At 38.3% G+C, this 27,584-nt stretch overlaps 1 protein-coding gene across 3 annotated transcripts; it reads left to right on the forward strand.

The window, feature by feature from the left end:
• The first annotated feature begins 5,682 nt into the window (after positions 1 to 5,682).
• LOC142531823 (methyl-CpG-binding domain-containing protein 6-like) lies at positions 5,683 to 12,377 on the forward strand. Of its 3 annotated transcripts, XM_075638095.1 has the most exons (4): positions 5,686 to 6,207; positions 11,857 to 11,958; positions 12,123 to 12,228; positions 12,272 to 12,377. In XM_075638095.1, the coding sequence occupies exons 1-3, from the start codon at positions 5,890 to 5,892 to the stop codon at positions 12,210 to 12,212; spliced, it is 510 nt and encodes a 169-aa protein (XP_075494210.1). In that variant the 5' UTR covers positions 5,686 to 5,889; the 3' UTR covers positions 12,213 to 12,228; positions 12,272 to 12,377. The 3 variants fall into 3 exon arrangements, with proteins under 3 accessions (XP_075494208.1, XP_075494210.1, XP_075494209.1); XM_075638093.1 differs by having other exon boundaries at positions 5,683 to 6,207; positions 11,857 to 11,967; positions 12,131 to 12,377; XM_075638094.1 differs by having other exon boundaries at positions 5,687 to 6,207; positions 12,123 to 12,377.
• Positions 12,378 to 27,584: the final 15,207 nt, after the last annotated feature.

Below are 27,584 nucleotides of genomic sequence, written 5' to 3' on the forward strand. Positions count from 1 at the left end.
TCAATGGTATGTTGACGCTTGCGAAGGACGGATTGAGCACGAGCACGAAGGCATCTGTTGAGGTAAAATTTCAGAATCAAATACAAGATAGAAAGGCATAAACAATGTTGCATGGGATTTTCGATACTAAGAGTTTGCAGGACGATTGAAGGAAATAGATTTCGAATTTCTCAAAGAATTTTGGAAAGAATGAGAGTTTGTTTCAGAGATTACTAGGCTTTTGCCAAAATTTGACTTCTTCAAATTCTGTCAAAATTCCAACGGGATTATGAACCTGGCGGCTCTGATACCACTTAAATGTCACGCCCCGTGTTCGAAGCGTCTGTGACATCCGGCATTGTTTAACAATTACTTGAAAACAATTAAGCCTCGTATCGAAATGCCAAAAACCAGTCTTTTTCCCTTAAATGTCACGCCCCGTGTCCGAAGCGTCTGTGACATCCGGCATTGTTTAACAATTACTTGAAAACAATTAAGCCTCGTATCGAAATGCCAAAAACCAGTCTTTTTCAGAAATAAAACGTTGTCTTTACATTGACAATAGAATAAAAATACATCAGAGTTGCAAATGCGGAAACTGAACAAAAGGAAAATAAAGTCTTGATTTCTTGTATCTTGCTCATCGGATACCATCCCCAGAAGGCTTCTTGTTCCTCCTCATTCAGTTGCTTTCCATTTTAATCTGAAATTTGTAAGGGGTGAGTGTTTTGGGAAACACTCAGCAAGTGAGGGTCGATCGATTTCCAATGATACATATAGAACTTAATCTTTAAAACATTTCTTTAACAAACTTTCAAATCTTATTACTTTTAACTCCTCATAACAGAAACGAAACAAATATGAGACAGAGGTTATCAGACGATTCAGAGCAATTCAGAAACAGATCAGAACAATTCAGAACAGAACAGATCGGAACAGACAGAACAGAACAGATCGGAACAGATAGAACACTGTTACTCATCTCATTTTCATGGTCAAATTGTCCCCAATATGTTAGTCCTCTAAGGGGTGAGGACAGAACTCGGTTTTATACCCACCGGTGGGGGCCAGACAGAAATGGTTTTATACCCACCATTGGGGTCCAAACAGAAATGGCTTTATACCCACCATTGGGGGCCAGACAGAATCACAATTCTCGTCCCATTTCAACTTCGAATCGTAACAGTGCAACAGAATTCAGAAGTAACAGACAGAACTTTTCAGATTTTCAGATTTCAGAGTTTTCATACGGACACAGCGGAATCAACGAATTTCGACGCATAGAAAAGAACACATAATCGATCGAAATTTTAAAAGACGGACATCATGCCCTCTTTCGAAAATGAACACACACATACATGCATGTCATGATATACATATTCAGGTTTTAAAATACAAACGAATATATATCAAAAGCTCACTTACTTGATTTTTATACAAAGTTCTTTCTTGAAATTTCGGCAGCACTACGGCACAACTCCAACAAATACTGTCTTCAATCGGGGAGCCCTCCGGTACGGGTTAGAAAACTCTGGACTGCACAAAATCTTCCCTTCCTTTTCTTCCTTTACTTCGGCCAAATGGTTTAGGGAGAGGGGAAGAGAGGACCGAAATTTTAGAGGTTTGATGGTGTGCCTTCTCTCAACCATTTGAGTAGTATTTATAGGCACAAAAAAAATCTCCACCTTGCCACCCCCTTGGCCGAATTCTTGGCCATCAAGAAAACCAATAATGGTGTGATTAATTGTAGACCAAAATTCCATATGTTTCTCCAAGTCCAAGACTAGCTATAATGGTGGTTTCAAAATTTCATGCATCCTTAAATGTCACGTTGGTTTTCTAAAGGGTCATTTCTTGCATCATCAATATGTCTTAGTCCTTTAGCTCCTCCCTTAGCTCCTTTTTTTTTGGCCTTTTTAGGACAAGTATGGTTGAGCTTCTTTGAGCTGAAAGATCGATCTCATGAGCTAGGGGTTTTCTCCCCAAGAATAAATGAACTTCCTTGAGCTGAGGGTTTTAGCTTTTGAGCTGAGGGTTTCTTGTCCAAGAATCTTGGAGCTTCCTTGAGCTGAGGGTTTTAGCTTGTGAGCTGAGGATTTCTTCTTCCGAGCGACGTACCCTTAATTCTCAAGGTTTTGCATTGCCTCGGCTTCTTTTTGAGTTACTTTCCGAGCTTTTTGAGGTGCTTTGCTTCGAAAAATCCGGGTTCTCACAGGGCGGAATGACCCGACGGGCCTGACCCAATTTGACAAGTCTACTCCCAAACACTTCAAATTATACACGACACACACACATCAATACCCAAGAAGAAGTCGAGATTTTTGCAAGGAAAAATTTCAAGCCAAGGTCTTGCCCCGTTCTTCGCAATCGTCAACATAAAATCGTGCGTTAAATACGCAAAGGCACGCCATATTTCTTTCATTCAAACATCTATCACACCATATTATTTTATTTAATTGAATTTTGCATGAAAAACAAGTGACACTTTGAAGTATTTTCGTTTCTATGCAATACATGAAAGTTTAAGCATGATTTTTGATTCAAACTTTTGTTGTTCACATGTAATAAGTGCTTCCATGATTAGGGGATGTTTTTACATGAAAATAAGGGTCCCAAGAACACACATGCACGCTGAACATGAAATCGTTACAAGAATGAACCAACTTTCTGTCATAGGGAAGAAGGTTTTGATTTTGGGGGTTTGATGGCTTGGCTTGGGCAGGGGTCTGGCCAGGGTTTGGCTATGGTCCATGAGGGGTCAGGCGAAGAGTCCTAGCAATGGTAGGACTCGAAAACCAGGGGTTGGGAGGAGTCCTTGACAACAAGGACTCCACCCGAGAGAAAGCCAATGGGGCTGCGCAGGTTTCAGAAGAAGGTGCAGGGAGAAGGGGCTCGGCCAGGGGGCTTGATCTGGGCTAGTTTAGGTCCTTAGGGTCCTAGAAGGGTGCTAGAGGGGTTGGTTCTGGGCCTGGTTGGGTTGGCTAGGTCCTATCAACAGAAATGTGGAGTCCATGCTAGGTGGGTTTCTTGGCCATTCATGCTGCTGCTGGTGGAGCTTCGGTTTTGGAGCATGGGTATGGTCTGGGCTTGGTATGGGCATGGTCCAGGGTGGTTAGGGCCAGGATGGGTCGAGTGGTTAGCAGCTAGTAGTGTCCTAGAGGGAGAAGGAGTCCTATTGTCCAAGGGAAGGCTCATCCACACACAAGCACAGATTTTGGTGTCATGTTTCAGCAAGTTTCGAGCGGGCCAAGGCTGGTTTTACGGGCTGGGCTTGGTCAGTAGGGTACCTAGGTGTGCTGGCTAGGTTTTGACTCAAGGTGGCTCGGGCGTGACTTGAGTAAATTGGGAGATGGCTCGGCGGGTTCGTTAATGTGTCAAAAACGAAAATTAAAGAAGGAAAAATAGATCCATGGATCCACAGGGGCGGATCATGACTTGTAAGGGTAGAATAAATAATAAAAATGCTATTTTTAAAATTTGGGGTCAAAATAACTAGTTTTGGATTTATCCGAGATTTTATCGCCGCACGAAACGTTTATTAACGAATTAATTGAAACACCTAGTTTTATGCGGAATAAAATTATGCAAAATTAGGTTTAAGCTTAAATAATTATTAAAAGTCTAAGTTTTTAATTTGAGAATTTTATATTAAGGTTTGGTTTAATTCGAGATTAAAACGCATTAATACGTCACTTCTAAAAAATAAATTAAAAGTCCTTGATTTAAACCAAATAAAAATATGAGAAAATTCAAGTAAGCTTAAATAATTATTTGGGACATGTTAGAGGCAATGAAATTAAGAATATGTCCAAAACGTGAAATTTTACGTCCAGGGGTAAAACAGTCATTTTACACCTAGAAATTAGTAAACGTCATGGCAGTGTCCTGATTGCTGTTTTATATGCTAATATGATTATTTTAAATGTGTATAAATTTTTATGACATGGATTTTAAATATTTACGATTTATTATGTCAAAATGTTGCTTTATAAGGTTATGATTTAATATGTTAAAATGTCTATTTTAAATGTTTATGATTTAAATGCATATTTTAAATGTTTATGATGTTGAAATATTTTATTTAAAAGATTTGTGGATTTTTATATGTTGAAGGGTTTCTTTTAAAAATATTTTTGAATTTTTACGAGGAAACGATAACGTTAAAAGATAGATTGCATGCTTGTTTTTAAAGAAAAATGATATTAAATGCATGATTTTTATTAAGTGATGAGAATATGAAATGTTGAAGGAAGTGAAGTAATTGTGACTAATACGATGATATGTTGGAGATATCGTGAGGGCTATGGTCCTAGTGGGAGTCCGACGATCGTGTTTTCTTGGATACGGATATGTAGATGTATACGATGACATGTTAATACGTAAGGTCTGGGCCCAGTTGATCGGTGAGAGTATTGCTAGTGTCCTCCGCCGCCCAGTATTATGGTTACATGTAGATGGATCCATCGTCCAACACGTAGACGTAGACGTAGATGAACACGAAAGTCACAATTAACTATCTGAATTCAACGAAAGGAAAAAAGAATACATATATGTTGATGATGATATGAATATGTTGAGGATGATATGAATATGAATATGATGATATGAATATGTTGATATGAATATGGATATGAATATGAATATGTTTAGGTTTATATGAAAATGTGTATGAAAATATTTATGTATAAGATTATGAAACGTTTTTATTTTATGTTTTATGCATCATGAAAATGTTCATGTTTGAAGTTTATGCATCTTCATGAAAACATATTTTAAGTACAAGAATTTTCACTGTTGCATGTGATTTTATACGTATTAATTGTTATAAAAAATATGATGTGTTGACTCTTTAGACTCACTAGATGTGATTGATACATGTGTGTATGATAATAATGTTGAGAGAGACTTCGATGCCTAATCTGACTGGACTGAAGGTGCACATAACTCGAGAACCAGCGCTTCTACTTCTCCGCACTCCTAATTTTAAGTTTATGATTTAAGTTAAAGATTTTTAAGACTATTTATTTATGCTTTTGAATGATTTTTGAGAGGATGATACTTTTCAAGTTTATTGCTTTTTAGGTTGGTAAACACTTAACGATTTTATGCATTGAGATATTTCCATTTATCTTCAAGTACTAATTGGTCGATTTATTATTTTAAAATGATGCAAAATATTTTATAAAAAATATTTTTATGTACTTGTGAGGGTAGGCCGAGTTTAATGATTAAAAAAAAATAGCCCAACTGATACCAATACTTAGGAATCTAGGTATTTAAGCCTGGAGGTCCTGAGTTCAAGTGTTGGGGAAGGCGAAAGAAACTACTTTACAAGAGTGGGATATTCTATGAGTGGTGGATCATCTTAACGACCCATGACCGATAGTGGTGCGTGGGTATGAGCCGAGGCTTTTGTTTGTTCAGCCTAATGATGACCCATGATCATTACAAGCGACTTTTTTTAAGATATAATTATTATGAAGTCATATAAAATAATTTGATGAGTATTAAACATTTTGTATTTAAATTAATTTAATGTCTATCTTATAATAAATATATGAATTCATTGTACTCATGAAATTTTGTATTAATATGAATCAAACTTTAAAAAGATGGAAGCCTGTATGATTAGACTAATTTAATTTGAATAAATTTGACGGTAGCTCAAAATCATGAGTAATAAATGAAAATAAAGTATAATTACCGCTCTGCAATAAAATGGCAGTATCTACCAAATCCTGGTAGGATTACAACAAAATCTTGAAAGTGGCGTTGATTTCAGTTGAAAGCATTTATTATTGTTATTTTAATTGTCTTTCTCATAGATTCATGGAGTAATAAAATCGGACATTCTTCTCAGTTTTGCTTGTTCAAATTTGAGCTATTCGCACTGTTTCCGCAAAGATTGCCATGTCGCAACCCGAAAATCCAAATCAGACCCGTCCCGACCCGGTCCTGGGATCCGGGGCCTTCGCCGACGTCGATGGAGGCGACTCCCCGAGAGACCAGAATCATCAACAGGAGGGTGGCTTTGAGTCGATGCCCATCATCGACGCGGTACCGATTTCGATGGTGGCTCCGGGGGATTTTTTGGCGGAGCCGACCCCCAAGGTGTCGAAGAGGCGAAATATGGAGGAAATGGCTAAGAAGCCCGAGTGGTTGCCCGAGGACTGGAGAATTGACTTGAGAGTTCGCACCTCGGGCGCCTCTACTGGACTTATTGACAGAGTATGGTTTCTTTTTCTTCCTATGTTTGTTGCTTTATACTTCCATTAATGTTTTTTTCATTTTTAAAAATTCAGGTTTCTGTCACTGCTGTATTTATGTTTGTTGCGTGATACTTCCATTTTGATTTGTTTGTAATTTTGTACGTTGTTTTTCATTTCCATAAATGTATGTTTCTTTTACTGCTATATTGTGGGCTCTGATCCAGAATGTGATCAGACGGACTATGGCTATATTGAACTGATGGGAAACATATAAGTTTCTGGAATGCCCACAAATTTGCCAAGTTTAAATAATGAGCTTGTTGGATCTTGAGATTTGTGTGTTACCGAGTTTGTTCAAGTTCGGGCTATAGTCGGTTTAAACAAGAATTTGTTGACTTGAACATAGGCATGCTTAAGGGTTCTCCGGTTCCGGTGCCAGAGGTCCGGACCGTCTGAAAACCGGTTCCGGTTCGTAGGTAAAACTTTGCAACCAATTCGAACTAGAACTCCGATTCGGTATCATCGGACATGTTTCGTGCCCACATTTATGAAATTGTGTGGCTTAGGCGCTGAAGCGCCGATGACGGGCGCTGAGGCACCTCTCCTCTTGATGCATGAACGCTTAGGTGCGCAAAGGTAGGCACTTAGGCGCCTATTCTTCGAATTTAATATTCTCATGACGACGAAAACTTGATGCATAGGCGCAAATGCTTTGAATTTACGCTTTGAATTTAAGGTATTTTTTTAGATTTTTCAAATATTAAAGAATACTATATTAAAAATTGCAAACAAAATCAAAAAAATAAATATTCATTTACTGAAATTTCAACTTAGAAATAACATTTAAACTTTTAGCTAAAAAAAATTACATCTCAATTTTCATCATTATTAATTAAAAGTTAAAACAATTCTAGAATATTCTTCTTCTACTTCATAGTATGGACTCGCAAATTAATCGATGTCGTATTCTTTTTTTAGCGTTAAACCAATCTTGTAGTAATAGAAGCATGGTAAGCGACTCTGAACAAAGATTACATCTATGATCTCCAATTAATCGGTCGCTGCATGTTGAGAAGGCCGACTTAGATGCTATGCTTGCAATTGATAATAAGATTATATTTGTCTTGAATTTTCTTTCCACCATTGTAAAACATCGAAGGTATCTTTTATTTGAAAATTCTGATTCAAAAATTTGATGAGCTTGTGTACACTATTTTTCTTTTATATTTCTGGCGTCCTAAAGTTCATAGAAAGTAGATTCCGTTTGATTTCTCAACCGAACTTTCTTTCAACTCTGGCTCTTTCTCCGATCCTTATTCACTGGAATACAATTGAAACATTTTTTGAAGAGATTGCATCGCTGACGTCATCTGATCGCCAACACTCTTCTTCTTGAATTTACCATAATATTCAAATAATATATCTAATGACCCCATGACAACTCGGGTTTAGTAAAGTTATTAGAGAACACACAGGATTACCTCCCATTATTTTAAAAAAATTTCTTCCATGCTTAATACAAATTGTAACAAAATCTCATAATCTCTATATTAAACAAATTTATAAAATATATTGAAAATAAGAGGAATTAAAAAGAGATATTGGTAGGGCAATAAATGCCAGAAAATCTTTCAGTTGGATCTTTAAATGTTTATAAAAAACAGTACATTTAGTAATAAAATCTCAATCATTCTCTTCAGGTTGAACAGAAGATGCAACAATAGAATTATAAAGCTAATTGAGCAAATCTTTATATGATAATATTGTATTAAGCAAATGATAAAGAGAATTCCAACGAGTTTCAAAGATAGTAGGAAACATTTTATGTTTAACATCTTTCACATAAACGTTTAAATTATTTATCATATCATTTTGACGCATCAATTTACGAAACCATCTTTAACACATAAATTAATTATTTGAAATGCACATCTAACATGAAATATTACAACATTTAGCATCGGTTTGAGAATGGTCTTTTATTATCTTATCGCAACATTATTTTTTGATGCATTGTCTAATGTGATGGACATAATTTTATTTTCAATATGATGATATCTACAAATATCTATGATAGATCTAGCAATTGTATAAACAGTGTGTTTCATATAAACATTCCAGTGACTTTACCAACTGAGTATCCCGAGTTTGTGTTTGAGGACAAACCCGATTCTCCAAAGGAGGGTGATGTCACGAACCCGACAACTCAGAATGAGGTCAAGTCATCGGGATACACACATGTGAAATTCAAGAACTCATATGCCGAAGTCTAGGATCGTGGTTAATTATCTGTCTTTGAATAAATGATTCGGATATCATGTTTCCTTACAAATCGTTCTCTATTTTGAATGATTTCTTTCTATAGATTAGCAGATTTGAAATTATTTCTTTAATGTAAATGAGGGACAATCTATTGTATTTACTGGAGAGATAATTGAATAAGCTTCCAGTTTCGAATTCTTACAAAAATATATTGAATATGAGATCTCAAGGTTCTCTCCAATGAGCCTTGGTTACATATTCACATAATAGATCAAAAAGGCCGAAGATCAAATAAGCAAAAAGGAGATCTTAATTTGTTCAACCATCAAACATTTTTTCATACTCAAAATTAATGTCATATTCTTCTTCTTTATCCGATACAAATAAATCGAAAAACCTATCGAACATTTTTAAAAATAAATTTAAAATTTGAAAAAATCTATATATTAAATCAGGCGGTCCCCTAGGCAGCGTAGGTGCCCGGTTTTTTTAACAACGCTCAGAAGCATCACTTTTCTAAAAATCGGTCCCCCGCCGCTGGTCGCCCGATGCCTAGGTGGAGCCTTTTAAAACATTGCTCGATCCGAAGCTCGAAATTTTTAAATTTTTTGCTCGAGTTCCAATTTGGCTTGAAATGTTTGAATCTATTTGCGAGCTATTTGAACTTTTGCTCGAATATTAAGGTTCGAGAATGAAGGTTTGAAAGCTCAAAATGTATATGTATTGAACATATAATTATATTATATTATATTAATAAAATATTGAAGTTCGCGAGTATCTTGCGAACTATCGAACTAAATAATTTTAGCTCGAGTTCGACTCAAAAAAAAGTTTGAGCATATTCAAGTTTGACTCAGCTTTGATAAGTTCGAATACGAATCAAATATTCATTGAGTCAGTTTGAAAAGCTCACGAACCTGCTCGTTTTGTTTACATCCTAGTTGTGACTCAGAAATTTCCAGACATGATTACTCAATGATAGATGTTGGGCTGTTGACCATGTTCTTGGACTAGCTTATATATTATCATTGATAATTGAAATCTTAAAATTATGTTGATGGTTTTACCCTAGATTGTGCCAGCAAAATTTTTTCTTTTTTACACTAATATTTGAAATCACCCAAGAACGTTTTGCTTTAATTTTCATTTTTTGGATGTTGAGACATTTTCTTTAGGTATTTAAGATAGAAGTTCAAAACCTTCTACTATTAAATAATTAGTATTTATATCTGTCCCACATGCAATGATTTTTGCCATGTTGCTTGTAGTTGATTTGAAGTTATATCACACAATTAATCTTGTGATTCTTGCTCTAATCAATACAGATAGGATTCACCGTTAATCAACTGACCTGGAATATCGAAATCCCTGCATGCTAGGACCTCACAATACCTGCAGTCCCCCAGTGGCTTGAATAAATTATTTATTAACGTAACTGCAAGAACTTTATTTCTTGGATCTTCTTGTCAGCCTCTTCTCCTTCACTTACCCTAATCATGGTGTTTGGCCATCTAGTTCCATATGAGAATCTGAACCATCTTTAAATCATGTCACTTTGCGGAGCTCCTTATGCCCGAAGAGGAACAGATATTAATCCTGTTTTGTTTTAGTATTGTTGGTAACTTCAAGGAAAACCCGGAATAGTCTAGAGATGGAGTTTCAGGACCGAATCTATGCATACTTGATGTACCTAGCAGGCTAGCACACCTGATTGACCTGTCTCAATGAGGATAAGTTCCACATTTCCGTGGAGCAAACAACAGCTAGATATCTGTTGAAGCAGCCTGCCACAGGACCAAAATCTCCTTTATTCTTAGCTTATCAGTTGAGCATTCCACATTGGTTGTCCAATGGCTGGAGAATCAGATTGAAAGTCTGGTCCTCCATGGAAACAGCTTAAGTGCTGATAAAGCAATTTCCCTCAGTTTTTCGTCCACAAAAGATATAAATCTGTTTCATCTTTTTGCAGTTAAAATATATATTAAATTAAATATTTATAGTCTGGTATTTACCCCATATTTTTCATCTATGCACTTAAGGTAGTATTTGTATAAATACTGTTTTCATTTATGTTTCTTCATTTGATAGATTTAAAAAATCAAAAATGGTTTTTGTGTGGTAGAACATTTTATCCCTGATGAAGAACATGTGTTCCCCTTCTGCAAAGTTGTTTCCACTTATATTTTGAAAACCAAAAATGTATTATTTCTTATTGAATGTTTTTTTTTACATTTTTACTAGATATTTATACTGAAGTTTCAAATCATATGTTAAGTTCTTGAGACAATTGAGGATTTTGGTTTATGTTAGATAAAAGACTTGGATGGTCCTGCTATCCACTGCCTTACGTAAGTTTATTTCGCTGATTTGGAGTTCTAACGTTGCTGTAAGTTGTATTCCTGCACTTGTTACTGAGCAAGTGGGGAGTTTCCTGCGAGGTGTAGACCTACAAGTTTGTTTAGAGCACTATTTTGATTCTAAAGTTATGGTGAGGCTCGGTCACATTTATAGATGTTGGGATCTTTCTTTTTCCTTGATATTTCAGTTTATAACTTTTTTAATCAGCTGTTATTATGGTATATCAAACTTGAGGAGTGAGAACCCACATTTTACAACGTAATACTTTATTTGATGATAGAGATCAGCATTGCAATGATTGTGTCTTCTCAAATATTTTGCTGGAAAACCAGTTCTAATATAACAGGGTTTTGTTGACAACTATGTTGAAACATACACAAGACTAAGGTGTTTGTGGCAGTGGCAGATTTTGTTTCATAAGATAGTGCCTGCAAGAAATGTCATAGCGTTAACCATTTTACATTGGGTATACCATATTTCAGTCAATGATTTTTCTCTCTTTTGTTGGTGGTGCAATATGACCTGTTCAGTAGGTATGAATGATGGTGCGTGTTGATCCATATCATTGTACTTCTTTAAACTGCTACTTGATGTAGTTTAAGATAAGTGCTTGTTATGTTGAGGGCCCTTTCTGCTCTATATTTCTTATGCATGTATTCACAATTAGTGTCATTTCATATCAAGTACCTTTTGACATAAAGAGGATCCACCTGAATGGGGAGTAACTTTAAAATGAGTAAAAGGTCTTTTCATATTTGTTCAAGGCTGCCTCCTTTCCTCTCTTGAAATTATATCCATGGAGATTATTACAGTGTGCAATTAGGTTTAAATGTTCTAATCCGTTATTGAGTGCATTTTTTAGTGCTATTAATTGCTAACACTTATTCATGATTTCTATGGTACACTTTCTTTCGTGTTCCAATAATTTTCAGTCTTTCTATATATTTCCACATTTTTTTTGTAGGCCATCCCTTTTCTTGTGCATTTCTAAATGTATTCTGTCAACTATATCCTTGGCTATTTGATGCCTAACATTCTTCATTCGCAGTACTTCTTTGATCCATCGGGGCGCAAATTTCGTTCTAAACATGAAGTGCTCCACTTTCTGGAAACAGGAAAGAAGCTTCTTAAGAGAGATGCCGATGAAGCGGTGAGTGAAGTTTATTTTAATTTCAATTATGACACCCACTTCACAATTCCGCCCTTAAAATTTTATACAAATTTGTATTTGTACCATACATAAAGATACGTCTTGTCCCTGCTACGTTTCGCAGCATGCTTTGTGTAACTCGGTTCATCTTACATCTCTTGCAGCCTTCCAGGAGCAAAAAATCGAAAAAGTCAAGCAGCATGCCGTTAGATATCCTGAACAACGTTCAAGAAAATTCACCTCAGAAGACATGACATGGTGCTTGAACATAGCTAAGCTGTATCATTGTTGACTTTAACTGGGGTTTTGACACATTATAGATTTTTTCCTGAATCAAATTCAAATATCTTCTTTTGGACATCTTATGTAGGATGAATGCTTGTTTGAAATTTGTGGTTGTTACTCTTCAACTTTATATATGTGTGTATACATGTTTAGCTTAATCTCAGCATACCATACGGCAAAAGAACAAATCACACCCGGTGGCCATTAAGTAGAAGAATAACTACAGAATACTTTTAAGATTTCAGGCAATCTTTAAAAAATGTGGGAGTTTGTAAGGCTCGTTGATATTAATAGACTTCCAGTCCCAATACAGCGTTTTCTAGAACATTGGCGAGCAGGAATTTTAGGTGATGAGGGGAGAAGAATTACGTCCCTAAGTTTGGATCGTGGCAATCAAGGTTATGTTGAAAACATTCAGTAAGATGTTGTGGAATCGTGACTCTAAAATATTTTCAGTAATAGCTGCCGGCGAAAGCTTCCATCTGAAATGTCGAGAATATGCACGTCTCAACTATGTTACCAACATAATTTTATCTGTGTTTAAATAAATCATGTAAAATGTGAGACAATAGGTCTATTTGATCACATGAAAGGGTAAAACCAATAGCCGTTAAGAGAAGTAGGCAGCAAATAGTGGAAATTGAATTTCTATTAAAATATAGTTCTAAATGTGAAGTGCAATAATCAGCCGTACTAGAGATTATGTCCGCTTAGTTATCTATTAATACTCTTTGCACGCATTTATATTAAAATTTGTAAGTTTGTATGATTTTCTCCGCTTAGTTATCTATTAATCATATCTATTAATACTCAAGTATGTAAGTTTGTATGATTTTAAAAGTTTAAAATCGTTTGGTGCTATCACCTGCATGATCAGATTATACACGTTTTACAGTGATTTACAGAACATAAGGATTAAATGTTTTGAAAAAAATTAGATTAAATTGCATGAAGGGTTACGTTTAGAATGTTGACTGTATTCAGATAGCATGCCTCCCAGACGCACCGCTAGCATTGACCGACAGGATGATACTACTGGATGCGATAGAGGCCTACCACCACCACCGCCATCGCCAGGGAACACAGCTAATCGAGTCCTCGAGGGCATTGCTAGACTAATGGAGCAGGCACAGCAGGCTCCGAGACCACAAAGACATCTGTGAGCAGTTCAGACGGCTCAACCCGAAGGAGTTCGGGGGCACCACAGATCCGTTCTTGGCAGAGGGTTGGATACGGTCTTTGGAGTTACATTTTTCAGTATCTGCAGATGAGGGATGGCGACCGGGTCAGGTGCGCCACATATATGTTGAGAGATGACGCGTCACTATAGTGGGAGGGAGCCGCTCATGGGGTGGATTTGTATACTCTCACTTGGAGTCAGTTCAAAGTGATTTTCTTCAACAAATATTTCCCAGCATATGTCAGGGGTCGCCTGACAAGGGAGTTCATGAGTCTCCACTAGGGGACTCGATTGAGGCATAGTTTATTCGAAAGTTTGATAGGGGTTTTCACTTTCTGTCCCTTATTACGAGAGATGCCGCCCAGAAGCTAAGGCATTTCATGGATGGCCTCAGGCCTACTTTGCACCGGGTTGTGATGTTGATGAGACAGACGAGCTATGATGAGGCCATCGCTTGTGCTTTACAGGCGGAGCAGGCCCTGAGGGACATTGATGTGGAGATGCAGAGAAAGAGGCATCAGATCCAGTCTAGCTCAAAGACGCAGAAAAAGCAGTTCACAGGGCCACCGAGGCATCTGGGGCAGCAGAAGACCCTGTGACAGTTTAAGAGGCCTGGACAGCAGCGGCCACCACAGGCACCAGGGGCTCCTAAGCCGGGGGACAGACAGTCGTGCAAGAAGTGCAATCGGTTCCACTTCGGCAAATGTATGTGGGGGACTTTCAAATGTTTCATATGGGAGGATGAGGGTCACAAGGCGGAAGATTGCCCTAAGAACAAGGGCCCCACTACTGGCAGGGCATATGTGATGCATGCGGAGGAGGCTGAGGTGGAGACAGACTCTATACTGATCACCGGTAACCTTTATGTTTAAGAATTTTAAATTACCACCTTGATTGCATGAGTTATATGATTGTTGTGGGAATTATTTTGGGATTGAGAACTTAGAATAAATTAGCTTGCATGTTCTAAATAGTTGGACTTAAGGATTCAATTGACTAATGGATTTAAATACCATATTGCAATAACCGAAAGTATAGGGACCTAATTGTAAAACCAGAATTTTAAGGGCTATTTTTGAATTTTTCGAATTTTTGGGATCAAATTCTTAATTTTCGAGAATGTTAAGGTTTAATTGGAATAAATTCGAAATTTTTGGCACAAAAATGCAATTTTCAAAAATTATAGGGCCAAATGTAAAGAATTCGAAACTTTTAGGGCCAAATTGTAATTTTTGAAAACTTCGAGGTAAAAAAATTCGAATTTTTTTTATTTGGTGCTAGAAGTAAATCAGTATTTTTTCGAGGATTTTGGGATAACTGCTGGTAGAAAGTTTCTTAAGTTCAACTCGATCAGATTTGATGGTATGTTTTGTCACATAAAAGATATATATTTCAGGTGTACCCACGAACGTATTACTAGACTCCGGAGCTACACATTCGTTTATATCCGAATCTTTCGTCAAGCGACTAGGAATCATACCAAAAGATATGGATTTAATATTCAGAGTATCGATTCCCTCCGGAGATCAGATGTTCATATCACAGATAGTGAACATATTGGAGCTTCGGTTACAGAAAAATGTGGTGCAGGCAGATTTGATTGTGCTACCGTTACCGGCGTTTGACATCATTTTGGGCATGGACTGACTTTCTTGAAATGGAGCTTTCATAGATTTTCGATGGAGGTCTGTATCTGTCCGAACACCCAGCGGTAAGCTGTTTATATTGGAGGCAGCCAGACATCAGCAAATGTCTCACATCATTTCTTGTATCTGTGGGAGGAAGCTCATGAGGAGAAGCTTCCGGGCATTTTTGGCCAGTATCCTAACAGTGACCGAGCCAGTCAGTCAGAGGCTAGAGGAGTTTGAAGTGGTTAGGGACTTCCCCAGTGTTTTCCCATATGATGTTTCAAGCGTTCCACCAGACAGAGAGGTGAAATATTCTATCGAGCTTATGCCAGATACCGTGCCGATTTCTAAGGCACCCTATCATCTAGCACCTGTAGAGATGAAAGAACTGAAGGATCAGATACATGACTTGTTAGATAAGGGTTTCATTCGCCCTAACTTTTCTCCATGGGGCGCACCGGTACGGTTTGTTAAGAAGAAAGATGGTAGCATGCGTCTCTGCATTGATTACAGATAACTGAACAGAGTCACGATCAAGAACAAGTATCCACTGCCCAGGATCGAGGATCTATTTGATCAGCTTCAGGGAGCATCAGTATTCTCGAAGATAGATATCTGATCAGGATACCACCAGCTGAAGGTGAGAGTCTGACGTGCATAAGACGGCATTCAGGACGTGTTATGGGCACTATGAGTTTATGGTGATGCCCTTCGGATTGTCGAATGCGCCAGCGATCTTCATGGATATCATGAATCGCGTGTTTCAGCCATATTTGGATCAGTTTGTTATAGTTTTCATAGACGACATCCTGATCTATTCAAATAACAGAGAGGAGAACAGCCAGCATCTGAGGACCTTACTGCAGACTTTACAGGACAGATGGTTGTATGCCAAGTCCAGTAAGTACGAGTTCTTGCTTGACATAGTGGCATTCTTGGGCCACATTGTATCCCGAGATGGAGTGGAGGTCGATCCCAGCAAGGTTGAGGTAGTCCAAGATTGGCCAGTGTCTAAGAGTGTGACAGAGATCCGCAGTTTCTTAAGATTGACTGGATACTATTGGATGTTCATTTAGGGCTTCTCTACTATTGCGGTGCCTATGACCACCTTGACGAAGAAGAATGCCAAATTTACTTGGGGAACGGAATGCCAGGAGAGTTTCGACAGGTTGAAGCGGGCATTGAATTCAGTGCCAGTTCTAGCTATGCCATCAGGGCAATGAGAGTTTGTGCTTTATATAGATGTTTCGAAGCTCAGTTTGAGCACGATTCTGATGCAGCATGACAGAGTCATAGCCTACGCGTCCAGACAGCTAAAGGTCCATGAGAAGAACTATCCGGCTCATGACCTTGAGCTAGCAGTAGTGGTTTTCGCCCTAAAGATTTGGATGAATTATCTGTGTGGGGAGAAGTGCAAGATTTTCACTGATCACAGGGGCCTGAAGTACTTCTTCACGCAGAAAGAGCTAAATATGAGACAGTGGAGGTGGCTAGAGCTAGTGAAGGATTATGACTACGAAATTATCTACCATCCGGGTAAGGCTAATGTGGTTGCGGAGGCCCTAAGCAAGAAGAATGCAATGATCGCTCAGTTGTCAGTACAGAGACCGTTGCAGGAAGAGATTCAGAGGTTTGAGCTTGCAGCCTATGTCAGGGGTGATGCCCCTAGTCTTGCTACCCTGACAGTACAGTCGACACTGAGTGACAGAATTCGAGCAGGGAAGACTTCTAATGAGCAGTTACTGAAGTGGAGACAGAGGGTTGAGGCTAAGGGCCGGAGGTTGTATACAGTTGTAGATGTCATAGTCAGATATCCTGACCGACTGTGGGTTCCTAGCATGATTCTTGAAAGCAGATATCTTGAGTGAGGCCTACAACACCCCGTACTTCATCCATCCGGGGAGTACAAAGATGTATAAGAATCTTCAGTCTCTTTATTCGTGGCCTGGCATGAAGCGGGATATATTCGTTACGTCTCCGAGTGTTTGATATGTCAGCAGGTTAAGGACCAACACCAGAGACCTACAGGGAAGCTGAGACCACTCCCTATTCCCGAGTGGAATTGGAAGAACATTACCATGGACTTCGTGACGGGACTACCGAGGACTACTGGAGGATATAATGTCATTTGGGTGATAGTTGTTCGGCTCACTAAGTCAGCACACTTTCTATCGATCAGGAAAACGTTCACCATGACTCACTACGCAGAGCTGTATATCAGAGAGATATTCAAACTGCATGGGATTCCAGTGTCCATCGTGTCAGATAGGGATCCGATATTCACTTCTGCATTCTAGAAGAGTCTGCATCAGGCATTGGGTACTACACTGCTATTCATTACTGCCTTCCATCCTCAGACCGATGGACAATCAGAGAGGGTGATTTAGTGTAGAGGCCTAAAAATCCGTGCTTGAAAATTTGCGGGAAATTTAAAATTTTTCTTTTCAAATAATTAAAATTGCCTCAATCATAAATGAACTGATACATAAAGTTTGATGTTTAAAATGGCAGCGGAAAAAATTAACATTTTTCGAAATAACAATAAAAAGTTCATCCAACGATTGTTGAGCAATAAAATAATAAATGCTGAACTGAGGTCCTCGGGTTCTACTACTGCCGACTCGAGCTGGCTCACTGGTCCCCGCCCTCGATCCCGACATCAACATCAGTACCTGCAACAATCAAGTCTAGTGAGTCTAAAGACTCAACATGCATATGCCGTAAATAACAAGTAAATAAATAGTAAGCTTGCATGCAAGTGGAAATATCATGTCATGAGGCATATCTTGAAAATATCGTGTCATGATTAATTATAGTACGTGCATAACTGAACTGAAAATCATGGTGAAAATATTTGCTCCTTGGAACCCTGTACTGAAATAGCATGTAATAATTTTCTGGTGAGATTATGGTCTACGCAAGTGGTCCCTGAACTGAACTGAACTGAGCTGACCGGTAACTGGCGACCGGGCCGGTAACTGGCGACCGGACTTAATAATGTACGTCTGATCAGACTACTGCCACAGTATACTGGGTGAAACAACTGAACTGACCGATAACTGACGACCGGGGCGGTAACTGGCGACCGGACTTAAGCATGATAGTAAAGTGACCACAAACAATATCGCATAAATCTCAAAATAAGTATTTTTGCACGTAATATAATTAATTAACACAATTAAATATCCTGTAATAATTTTACTGAATGGATTGGATCGCTCCCAGGCTCGCTGCAACCTACATATGCCATGAAAAATATGCAATAGATTTATGGGACCAAACTATGCAATAACATCCAAAAACTGAGACAAGTGCGCCTAATGACTTCGTATTTAATCATGACTCCGAACCAACCCGAACCAACACTGAAACATCATATAGTCATGATTAAAATACGCTTAAAATGATGAGATTATGCTTCTAAAATGGTGAGGGTCGAAATCTAGGTGAATGGAGGCCAAAACATGAAACGCTCTTTCGAGAGTCAATTTGGCACATCGCACCGTAAATTCTCGTACGACCTCAAAAATGATCCGAATCATGAACGGCCAAAAACATGACTTTCCTAACTCGATGAGGCACTGTCCAGTCCAAGGCCATGGGCTAAAAGCCAACCAAGAACTCAAACGAGCCACTGAACCGTCACCGCAAGTTGCTGTCCAGAAATACAGCAGCTGTACATGTGCTTTTCTTGTGTCGTTTTCGAGACTACCGGCCATTGGGGCTTGAACCACCGACCAGAGACTCTTACCAACATCCCAGAGAATGATTTGAACCATGGCTAAGGGCCCTAGGCCAGCCACAATTTGCAACATTCTAGCAAACATCAGAAAAGTTCACCCGAGAACACCTTGCATGCGTGTGTGGTGTTGTGCTTCGTTTGCTGTCTCGTGTCGTTCCAGTGGCCATTTGATTGACCATTGCACGATCTAGACATCTAGGGGTATGGTATGAACCGTGGTTAAGGGCCATAGGCCAACCAAGATCCACACCATTCCACCAAATTCGAAACACACATGCTGTCAAAAATGAGGGGCCGAAGGGGGTGCTGGGGCTGTTCTTGCGTTTTTTGAAAAAAACCGATTCACCATGGACCAATCCACCAAAAGGGCGACTTAGTCACGTCTTAGACATGCTAGGGAAGTGATCTAACCATGGATATAGGCCCCTAGGGCAGCCATGATCAGATCCATTTTCTTTGACAGCACAACAGCATTTTTTTTTTCGAAAACTCATATGGACCAAAGGGGAAGTTGCTGTCATTTTTTCGACTTCCAGCGTGCAGGGGGTTAAATGAATGGATCAACATGGTCCTAATGCATCCTATTACATGTCTAGATGTCGCCTTGGGAGCTTGGAATCGAACCAATACCTGAAACCAACAAAACAATGCAACCCGTGAAGCTGTCATAGAAACCGAAATCTGCATGATTTATTTTTCTGAAAAAAAATGCTTGTTGTATTTCGATTTTTGGCTACCAAAACATGATCATGTAATTTTAAATAATGCTAGTAGGACTTGATTGAAGAGTCAAGGAAGAACATATGCATGCCTGGTTTCGTTTTGAACGAAAAACGAATGAATAAGATGATACGGCGCGGAGGAGGTGGAGCGCTTTTGCTACCTTGTTTCTTCACTCGATTTTTCTCTCCTCTTTTAAGCTATGAACCCCACGGTTTTTTTTCTACTCTGATAAGGCTCTGAATTTGGTGGAGAGGGGGGAGAAATTGTGGTTAGGGGAGTGAGGGAGATGGGTGCAATGTAGGTGGGATACATGCAAGACCAAGTCTCCACCTTTTGAAATTTGAATTCTTGTTGCTATCAAACATTGGTTGGAGGAAAATTAGAGGTGCATGTGGCCGATTCTTCATGTTAACTAGACTAGGATATTGCTTATTAATAAATTAATTAAGGTTGATTAATAATTAAAAAGGTTATCATGCTAAAAATGACAAAGAATGGGTCAAAGGTGAGTTGGCATGTCCTTGCTTAATCTACTAAGGGGTGGTCGAATTTTGGTATAAAAATGAAGGGAAATTGTTGATTATTTACTAAATTTATAACCCTTAAAAGCCTTACCTATCTTTTAAATAATTTAGTGAACTAACCCCTTAATTATGGAACTTAAATGAATTTATTTCCTACTCACCTCAAGTAATTAAAATAAATCCTCAAACCTCATTTTTAACTTAAATCAACTTACTTGCTAGCTAAAATAAATTCTGGAAATGATTTCTTAATCATAAATTCTATCTCAAAACTCCAACTCCAGTCCGGCCTCACTGAATTAACTGAAATGATAAAAATTTAAACGACTGCATAAAATAATAAAATAATTAAATTTAAATACTCATGCAATAAAATCATTTTAAATTTAAATATTAGAATTATGCATGGCTTATACGTAGTCTAAGTTACGGGTTCTACATTTAGATCTTGGAGGACCTACTCAGAGCTTGTATGATCAACTTCCAAGGCAACTGGGAGCCGAAGTTACCTCTCGTGGAATTCGTATACAACAACAGTTTCTAGGCATGCATCGGTATGGCTCCATATGAGGCCATGTACGGGAGGAAGTGTAGGTCACCAGTGTATTGGGATGAGGTAGGAGAGAGAGCAAATTGGGACCAGATTTAGTCAGTCAGACTGCAGAGTTAGTGGTTAAGATCCTGGATAGGATGAAGACCGCCCAGATCCGACAGAAGAGTTATGCACACCAGTGGCGTAGGGATCTTGAGTTTGCAGTAGGGGATCATGTATTCATGAAAGTCGCACCGATGAAAGGTGTGATAAGATTTGGGACAAAGTGCAAGCTCAGTCATAGATTCATAGGACCGTTCGAGATCCTAGAGAGAGTGGGGACACTCGCATACGAAGTTGCATTACCACCGAATGTTGCTGGAGTAAATAACGTGTTCCATGTCTCTATGCTGCGGAAGTATATGTCGAATCCTTTGCATGTTCTGAACTATGAGCAACTGCAGCTAACGCCGGACCTGTCTTTCGAGGATAGACCAACCCAGATATTGGAATGATAGGAGAGAAGGCTCTGGAACAAGGTGATTTACATGGTCAAAGTCAAGTTGCTGAATCATTCCAAGGAGGAGGCTACTTGGGAGACGGAGATCGAGATAAGGAGTCGTTACCTGGAGTTATTCGGTATGTTTTAAATTTCGAGGAAGAAATTCTGTTTAGGGGGAGGGGGGAGAATTGTAAGGTCTAGGAAACTCGAACTACGTAACCTGACAGCATGCGATCAAGAGTTTTTATTTAAAATATGTGTTTAATGATTTTTATGCATTTTACTTCATGATTATTTTAAGGATATGTGTTATTTCATGGTTATTTCAAAGTTTCACGAATTAGGGTTTTAAGTAACATTTTGCGCTTGAACGAGTAACGGAGACCGGAGATAATTAAGAAAAATATTTTTATTGAATAATTAATTTTAATTATATATTATGAGGTGTAATTTAAGGCGATTTTTGAATGGACTTTTGTTGGGTATTTTTACTCGCCAAGTCATATTTTTAACCGATACGCAAAATTTAGCAAGTCGGGGGACTTTTTGAGGGTCCGGGCAATATTTTCATAAACATACCTAAACGAAATATTTTTTGGGAGTGTTATTGGGCTTGATGAGTTTAGTTTAGTGCTTAATGGGACGAAACCCCTTTTAACCTTTTAAAATTTTAATTAAGGGCCCATTAATGTATTATATTTTGATTTAAGCCCATCATTAAGAAAACCCTAAACCTAATTATTCCTATTAGCCGTCCCCTCCCCGCCCAACACCAGCCTCCTTTCATTTTTCAGCAGCAAACCGTCAGCCACTTTAGCTTTCAAAGAAAGCTCTTTTTCCGCCTCTCCGGCTCAAGTCCTACGCGCATATCTTCGAGTTTTGAGCACATAAACGTTAAGGCACGCCATGTATCTTTTTTCTTATTATTTACACCATTTATATGTTGCTATATATGTATTTGTATGAGGAATTCTTTTATTTATCATGTGGTGCCATTGATGCAAAGGTTTGACATGAAATATGCATTCTCTTGACTCATACTCACGTTTTCCATTGTGTTTGTGTAAGGGTTTGCCGAGTCATGACTCTAGGGGACTGTTCACGTCAAGGACTAGGATGTCAAGGGGATGGAATCGGATATGGGTCGAGAGTTGTGAGGGCCGATCGGTACTTTGTGGTTCTTTGGCTCGGGAGGGCTAGATCGAAGGATTTGGGTGTGCCGCCATGCATGCCTCAATTCCATCCAGGAAGATGACCCTCTTGGGTCTGCAACAAGGCTGAGAGAGAGCCATGAGCAGTTGGTCGTGGTCCATAAGCTGATCGACTGGTTAGGTTGAAGGGTGGCTCGGTTGGTTTGATGTTAAGGGCAATCGGGTTGTTGCGCACATTTGCAAGCGTGGGGGCTAAGGCGTGGTTATGGTTGTCCAGGAAGAGGGCCATGGCTTGGTCATGGTCCTTGTAGAGGCCACTCTAACACCCCAGATTTGACGACTGTCCTCACTGTACCAAGACGAGTCTTTCCAGCGTGCTTATGTCCTCACTCACACGCACCCTAGGAAACTTCCCAGGAGCTCACCCATCCCAAAATTGCCCCAAGTCAAACACGCTTAACTTTGGAGTTCTTATGTGATGAGCTACCGAAAAGAAGATGCACCTTCGTGATATGAGTAGTACAAATCAATCTTTTAAGCCATCTTCAACAGTACAGTTCATTACATTGAACAGTCTCGGAATCCCTCTCATTCCCGTGTGGGTCGGTTCATTCATGTTCCCTCCACCTAGAAGTCTGCCAGGAGCCGCTCATTGTCCGTGCAACTGATGGCACCGGCGATCACCCTAGAATTTATTTAAGATAAATAATAAGTCATTTTAAAATAAAAAAATGTTTAAGGATTTATTTAATTAACTTGAGATAAGTAGTAAATAAGTTCATTTATGTCCAATAATTTAATTTAAAAGCCTAAATTAAAATATGTGACCAATTGAGATAAGTTAATCTAGGCTTATTTTAATTAAGAAATTTCAACTTAACATGTTAGTAATTTAACTTAAAGAATTAGCCATGCATGCAAGATAATTACTATCCTAAACTAATTTATTAATTCGCTAAAATACCTAATGGGTAGATAAAACTTTAAAGATTTAAAATACAAGATTTAAGTAATATTTCACCTCATTTATTTAAAAGATTTTCGGTCACCCCTTTGTAGAAGATTTGAATTTAGTTGACAACTCACAAAATTTGATTCTTTCCTTATCCATCCTTGGTAGATAATCCCTTCATTTTTAATCAACAATAATTAATGATTTAAGTAATATTTCCCCTTCATTTTTTTTGTAGAAATCGGCCACTCCTTGGATAGAATTTAAAATATTTGGCAATCCTCCATCTTTAATACATTTCCTTAATCTTTTTGATAGGATCAATTAACGTATCAAGAGTGTTTAGAAGGGGGTGGGGGGGGGGGGGGGGGGTTGAATAAACACTCACAATTAAAACTGATCTTTTCGAATTTTGAGTTCAGTTTGGTGAAAACTGATTCTCGGAATCTTGTTGGTCAATGACAATCAGTTAAGCTAAAGTAGTTGCGGAAAGTAACTGACTGAAAGATAGAATACGAAAATAAAATACGCAAGGATTGTTTCTAGATGTTCGGAGATTTCAATTACTCCTACGTCACCCCTTCTATCTGAAGGATAGGATTTCCACTAAAAGACTTTGATCCAATACAAGATTTGTACTAACCCACTTCAGTTTGGACTTATCACTGCCAAAAGCTGAAACTCTTAGTATCACAAAATGTTCTCAGTGCGTAACTGATCTTAGCACTATCGAATTTAACGATTATTACAAAGTGCTAGTGAGCTCAAATTGTAGCCTTTACTGCTACGAATAAATCAAATAAGAGTGAGTTGAGATTTTGGAAGAATAACAACAAGATTTGAATGGAATGATCTTCACTTTTCTTAAGCTGTTCTTCTGTCATATTTATATGCTTCCCTTCTAACGGTAACTTGAGATATATTTAAATCTTTGTATCTGTTGATTGCCACTTCATTATTTCTTGGGCATTGTTTGTTTCATTTATTGTAATGCGGCGTCTTAACTGCTTTAGCCGAAATGCGTTGTTCTAAGCTGTATTGATATAAGTGCGGCGTTTCATATTCAGTTGCAGTCTTCTATGTCTCTTTGTCGGTTGAATATTATTTTCCGAGACATGTTCAGTTGAAGGATGCTTAGCTTAAAAGCATACGGCTGAATGTATCAACTGATCGGTTTCCAACTGATCAGTTTTCTTTATTATATCAGCTGATTTCAGTTGTAAAGTCCAGTTGCTGAATTGCGTGTATCAGTTGGTTCATATTTTGTCAAACGCCGGAATTTAGTTTCCAACAATTTTCCCCTTTATGGTGTTTGACAAAACTAAGTAAATAATAACTGAACGTCTGAACTCATTGTAGATAAAATAAGAGATTGATCAACTGAATAATGGACTACACGAATCTGTAGAGATTTTTCTTCAACGAGATAAAATAAGAGATTGATCAACTGAATAATAGACTAGACGAATCTGTAGAGATTTTTCTTCAACGAGAAGATTTCTTTTGTTGTTCTAGAATTTCTTTGATTTCTTCCCCCTTTTTGTCAAACAAATCCATCTTCTCAGATACTCTTCGAACGTTAGTGGAAAGAATTTTGACATCTGAGGAGATACTTGAGACAGCAGATTGTAAAAGAGTCTGCAGCAATTCCATCTTATTAGAAATAGAAGTTTCCAATCGCTCAACTCGTTTGCTGATAACGTCTTGAGTGATGGAAAGACTCTCAGCCAAACCTCTGTTATTTTTCATCTCAAGCACAGTTCGGGTAAGAAACTCCATGTTTGCTTGAATGGCTTTCAGTTTTGCTGAATCAAATTCATTTGAAGAATCCCATTTCACATTATGAGACAATTGTGTGGATTGAATTTTCTTGATTTCAGTAATCATCTGCTGCATATTGTTCTGCATATTCTGGATTTCTTCAAGGACAAGATCCATTTCTGTGGATTGAAGAGGAGGTGACTGATCAGATGTTCTTGGTTCATGTGAGAATTGATCAAAGACCACCATGGTCCTATCAGATAGTAACGTTTCAGAAACAGTCTATGCTGGAACATCTATTTCAGTTACTGCTACTTGGACTGGAGGAGATGAGGATTGATGTTGATCAGCAATTGTGCTTTCCTCCATATTTTCTGCAATCTGTTGATTTGGTTATTGAGTAAGTATCATTCTTGGATCATTTGGTTCAGAAATGGCGGCCTTAACTGGTTCTTCAGTTAAGATTGGATTCTCTTTAGCTGCTTGATAAGTGGAGTGATCAACTGATAAAGGTTCATTAATAAAAGATTCTGTCACCACTGCTTGAATAATTTCATCAATGTTGGCAAAATTCAACTCGGCTTCAGAGTACAGCTGATGTTCCACAGCAGATGATTGTGGCACATCCTGAACTGTTTCTTCAGTTGTAACAATAGTTTGTTCTGAGGATGGCTCTTTCTGCTGAGAGGAGGGTTCTTCTTCTTCTTCTTCAGAGGTTTCCTCAGGAAGAACTAACTCCTGATCCATTTCCCACACTTTTATCTGAGCTTGCAAGCTAGTAAGATCTGTATCTAGCTGAGTGATCACAGCTCGATCATTATAAGCAGTTGGATTGGTGGGAATGTAGTTTGCTTTCAATTTCTCAAGCAGTTGAGATAGCTTCTTAGCTCGAATTTGGTCAAAAAAATAGGTTTTCCTCTCCAAAGCCTGAACAATTGTGGCAGCTTTGACCATCTTGAGGACAATTGCTTCCAGTTTGATAAACTTGTTCAGCTGGGATTTCTTTTTCAGCTGCTTAGCAAAAATATGATTTCTGTAAGCTGTCCAGGCATCATAGGATTGAAGTTTTGATGCTGCAAAATTATTAACATGTTCCCAAACAAGGTCAATATGGGTTTGAATGGAATTGGATGGCCTGGGCTCTTCAATCAATTTGCCCTTGCCTTTTTCAGCACTGAGGATGTGTGGAATTTTCAATCCAGTACGAGTAGTATCCACAAGTTCTATAATCTTTATACCTTTGGGTCTGGCAGGTGCTTGAACAGTAGGACGATTTATATGGATTAGAGGAGCTTTGATCCTACATGTTTCCTTTGTTGCACCAGCTGAGATTTCTGGTGGGATGATCTTCAGAGGAACTGTTTTGATAGGCTGTTGGGCATCCGAAGATAGAATAGATTCTACTGTGGTTGGTAATTTTGTCCTTTGTGTTCTTGGTTTCTTGGAAACTTTTGGAGAGGGCGTCTTCTCGGAATCAGATTCACTGATAATCAGTTTTCGTTTTGCAGTCTTCAATTGGGCAGAAGTTTTGGCCTTCTTGATTGGTGTTGGGGCAGGTGGTTGCGTCCCAATCTCCTTCTAGATCTTCAAAAACTGTTTGGGAGAAATGTCTAGTTTGGTCTTTGGCGGCAAGATGTTCTTGGCAGTGAATACTTTGAACTTTGATGATTTTCCAGCATTGTCAGCTACCAATCCTTTTATTTTCAGAAGATAACTGATTGGAGTAGCAAAGCCTCTTGATTGTTTGGTAGATTGAAGCATGTTATTTAGAATATTGAAAATAATATGCCTCCAGTTAGCTTTCTTCTCTCCCATGATGATGGTCATTACTTGGAATTTTTCAAGAGTAAGGGCAGCATAAGAGCCTGCCTTAGCCAATATGCCCTTCGCCAGAATGTCGGCTAATAATTGAATTTCTGATTTCAGTTCTTTCTTTGGATCGGAAACTTTGATTCTCCGCCCATCAGCAGACAGTAAAGATTGCATTTCCTCAATGTCAGATGTTTTGACTTCAGAGAAGTTGACGTACCCATCAGTTGGCAAAGAGAAAATTTCTCCGAAGGCCTCTTCAGATAGGATCAACAGCTGATCATTGATAGTTACATAGATACTTCCATCAGTAGTGACAAACCCCTTTAGATAGAGTTCATTTACTTCCTTGGGGTATATCTCTTGCGTAGATTGTCCCAAAAACATCCTGAGACCAGCAGATTCAATCTTCAGAAAGACGTTCTTAATTTCAGCTTCTTGAACTGATAAAACTGAGTCAAATCAATGGCCATAGCGTTCAACACGTGAGCTGGGATTTGATTCGCCATTTCTAAAGGTAAAACGATCTGAAATTCGTAAAAGATAAGCTCTAGAATTAGTATGCTTTTAGGAACTGATTGTATTCGTAAGAAAGAAAACTGAATTGAAGCGGGCTTAGTTCATTTGTACGCGACTGTTCAAATTTGGGACACGTGTCAGTCCATGAAAAAATTTGAATAAAAATATGTGTACGTGTTCTGTAAGCGTGTGTGCAAAAGAATGAGTGGTTTAAAATAAGCCACATTATGAAACTGCAGTCACGTCAGTTTATTTGGAATATAATATGATTAATAAGTTAACTTTTGTGAGAAGATTAGTGAAATTCTCAACTGAACG

The sequence above is a fragment of the Primulina tabacum genome, chromosome 17 (assembly GCF_025594145.1).
Source record: "Primulina tabacum isolate GXHZ01 chromosome 17, ASM2559414v2, whole genome shotgun sequence".
In the NCBI taxonomy this organism is placed as follows: Eukaryota; Viridiplantae; Streptophyta; class Magnoliopsida; order Lamiales; family Gesneriaceae; genus Primulina; species Primulina tabacum.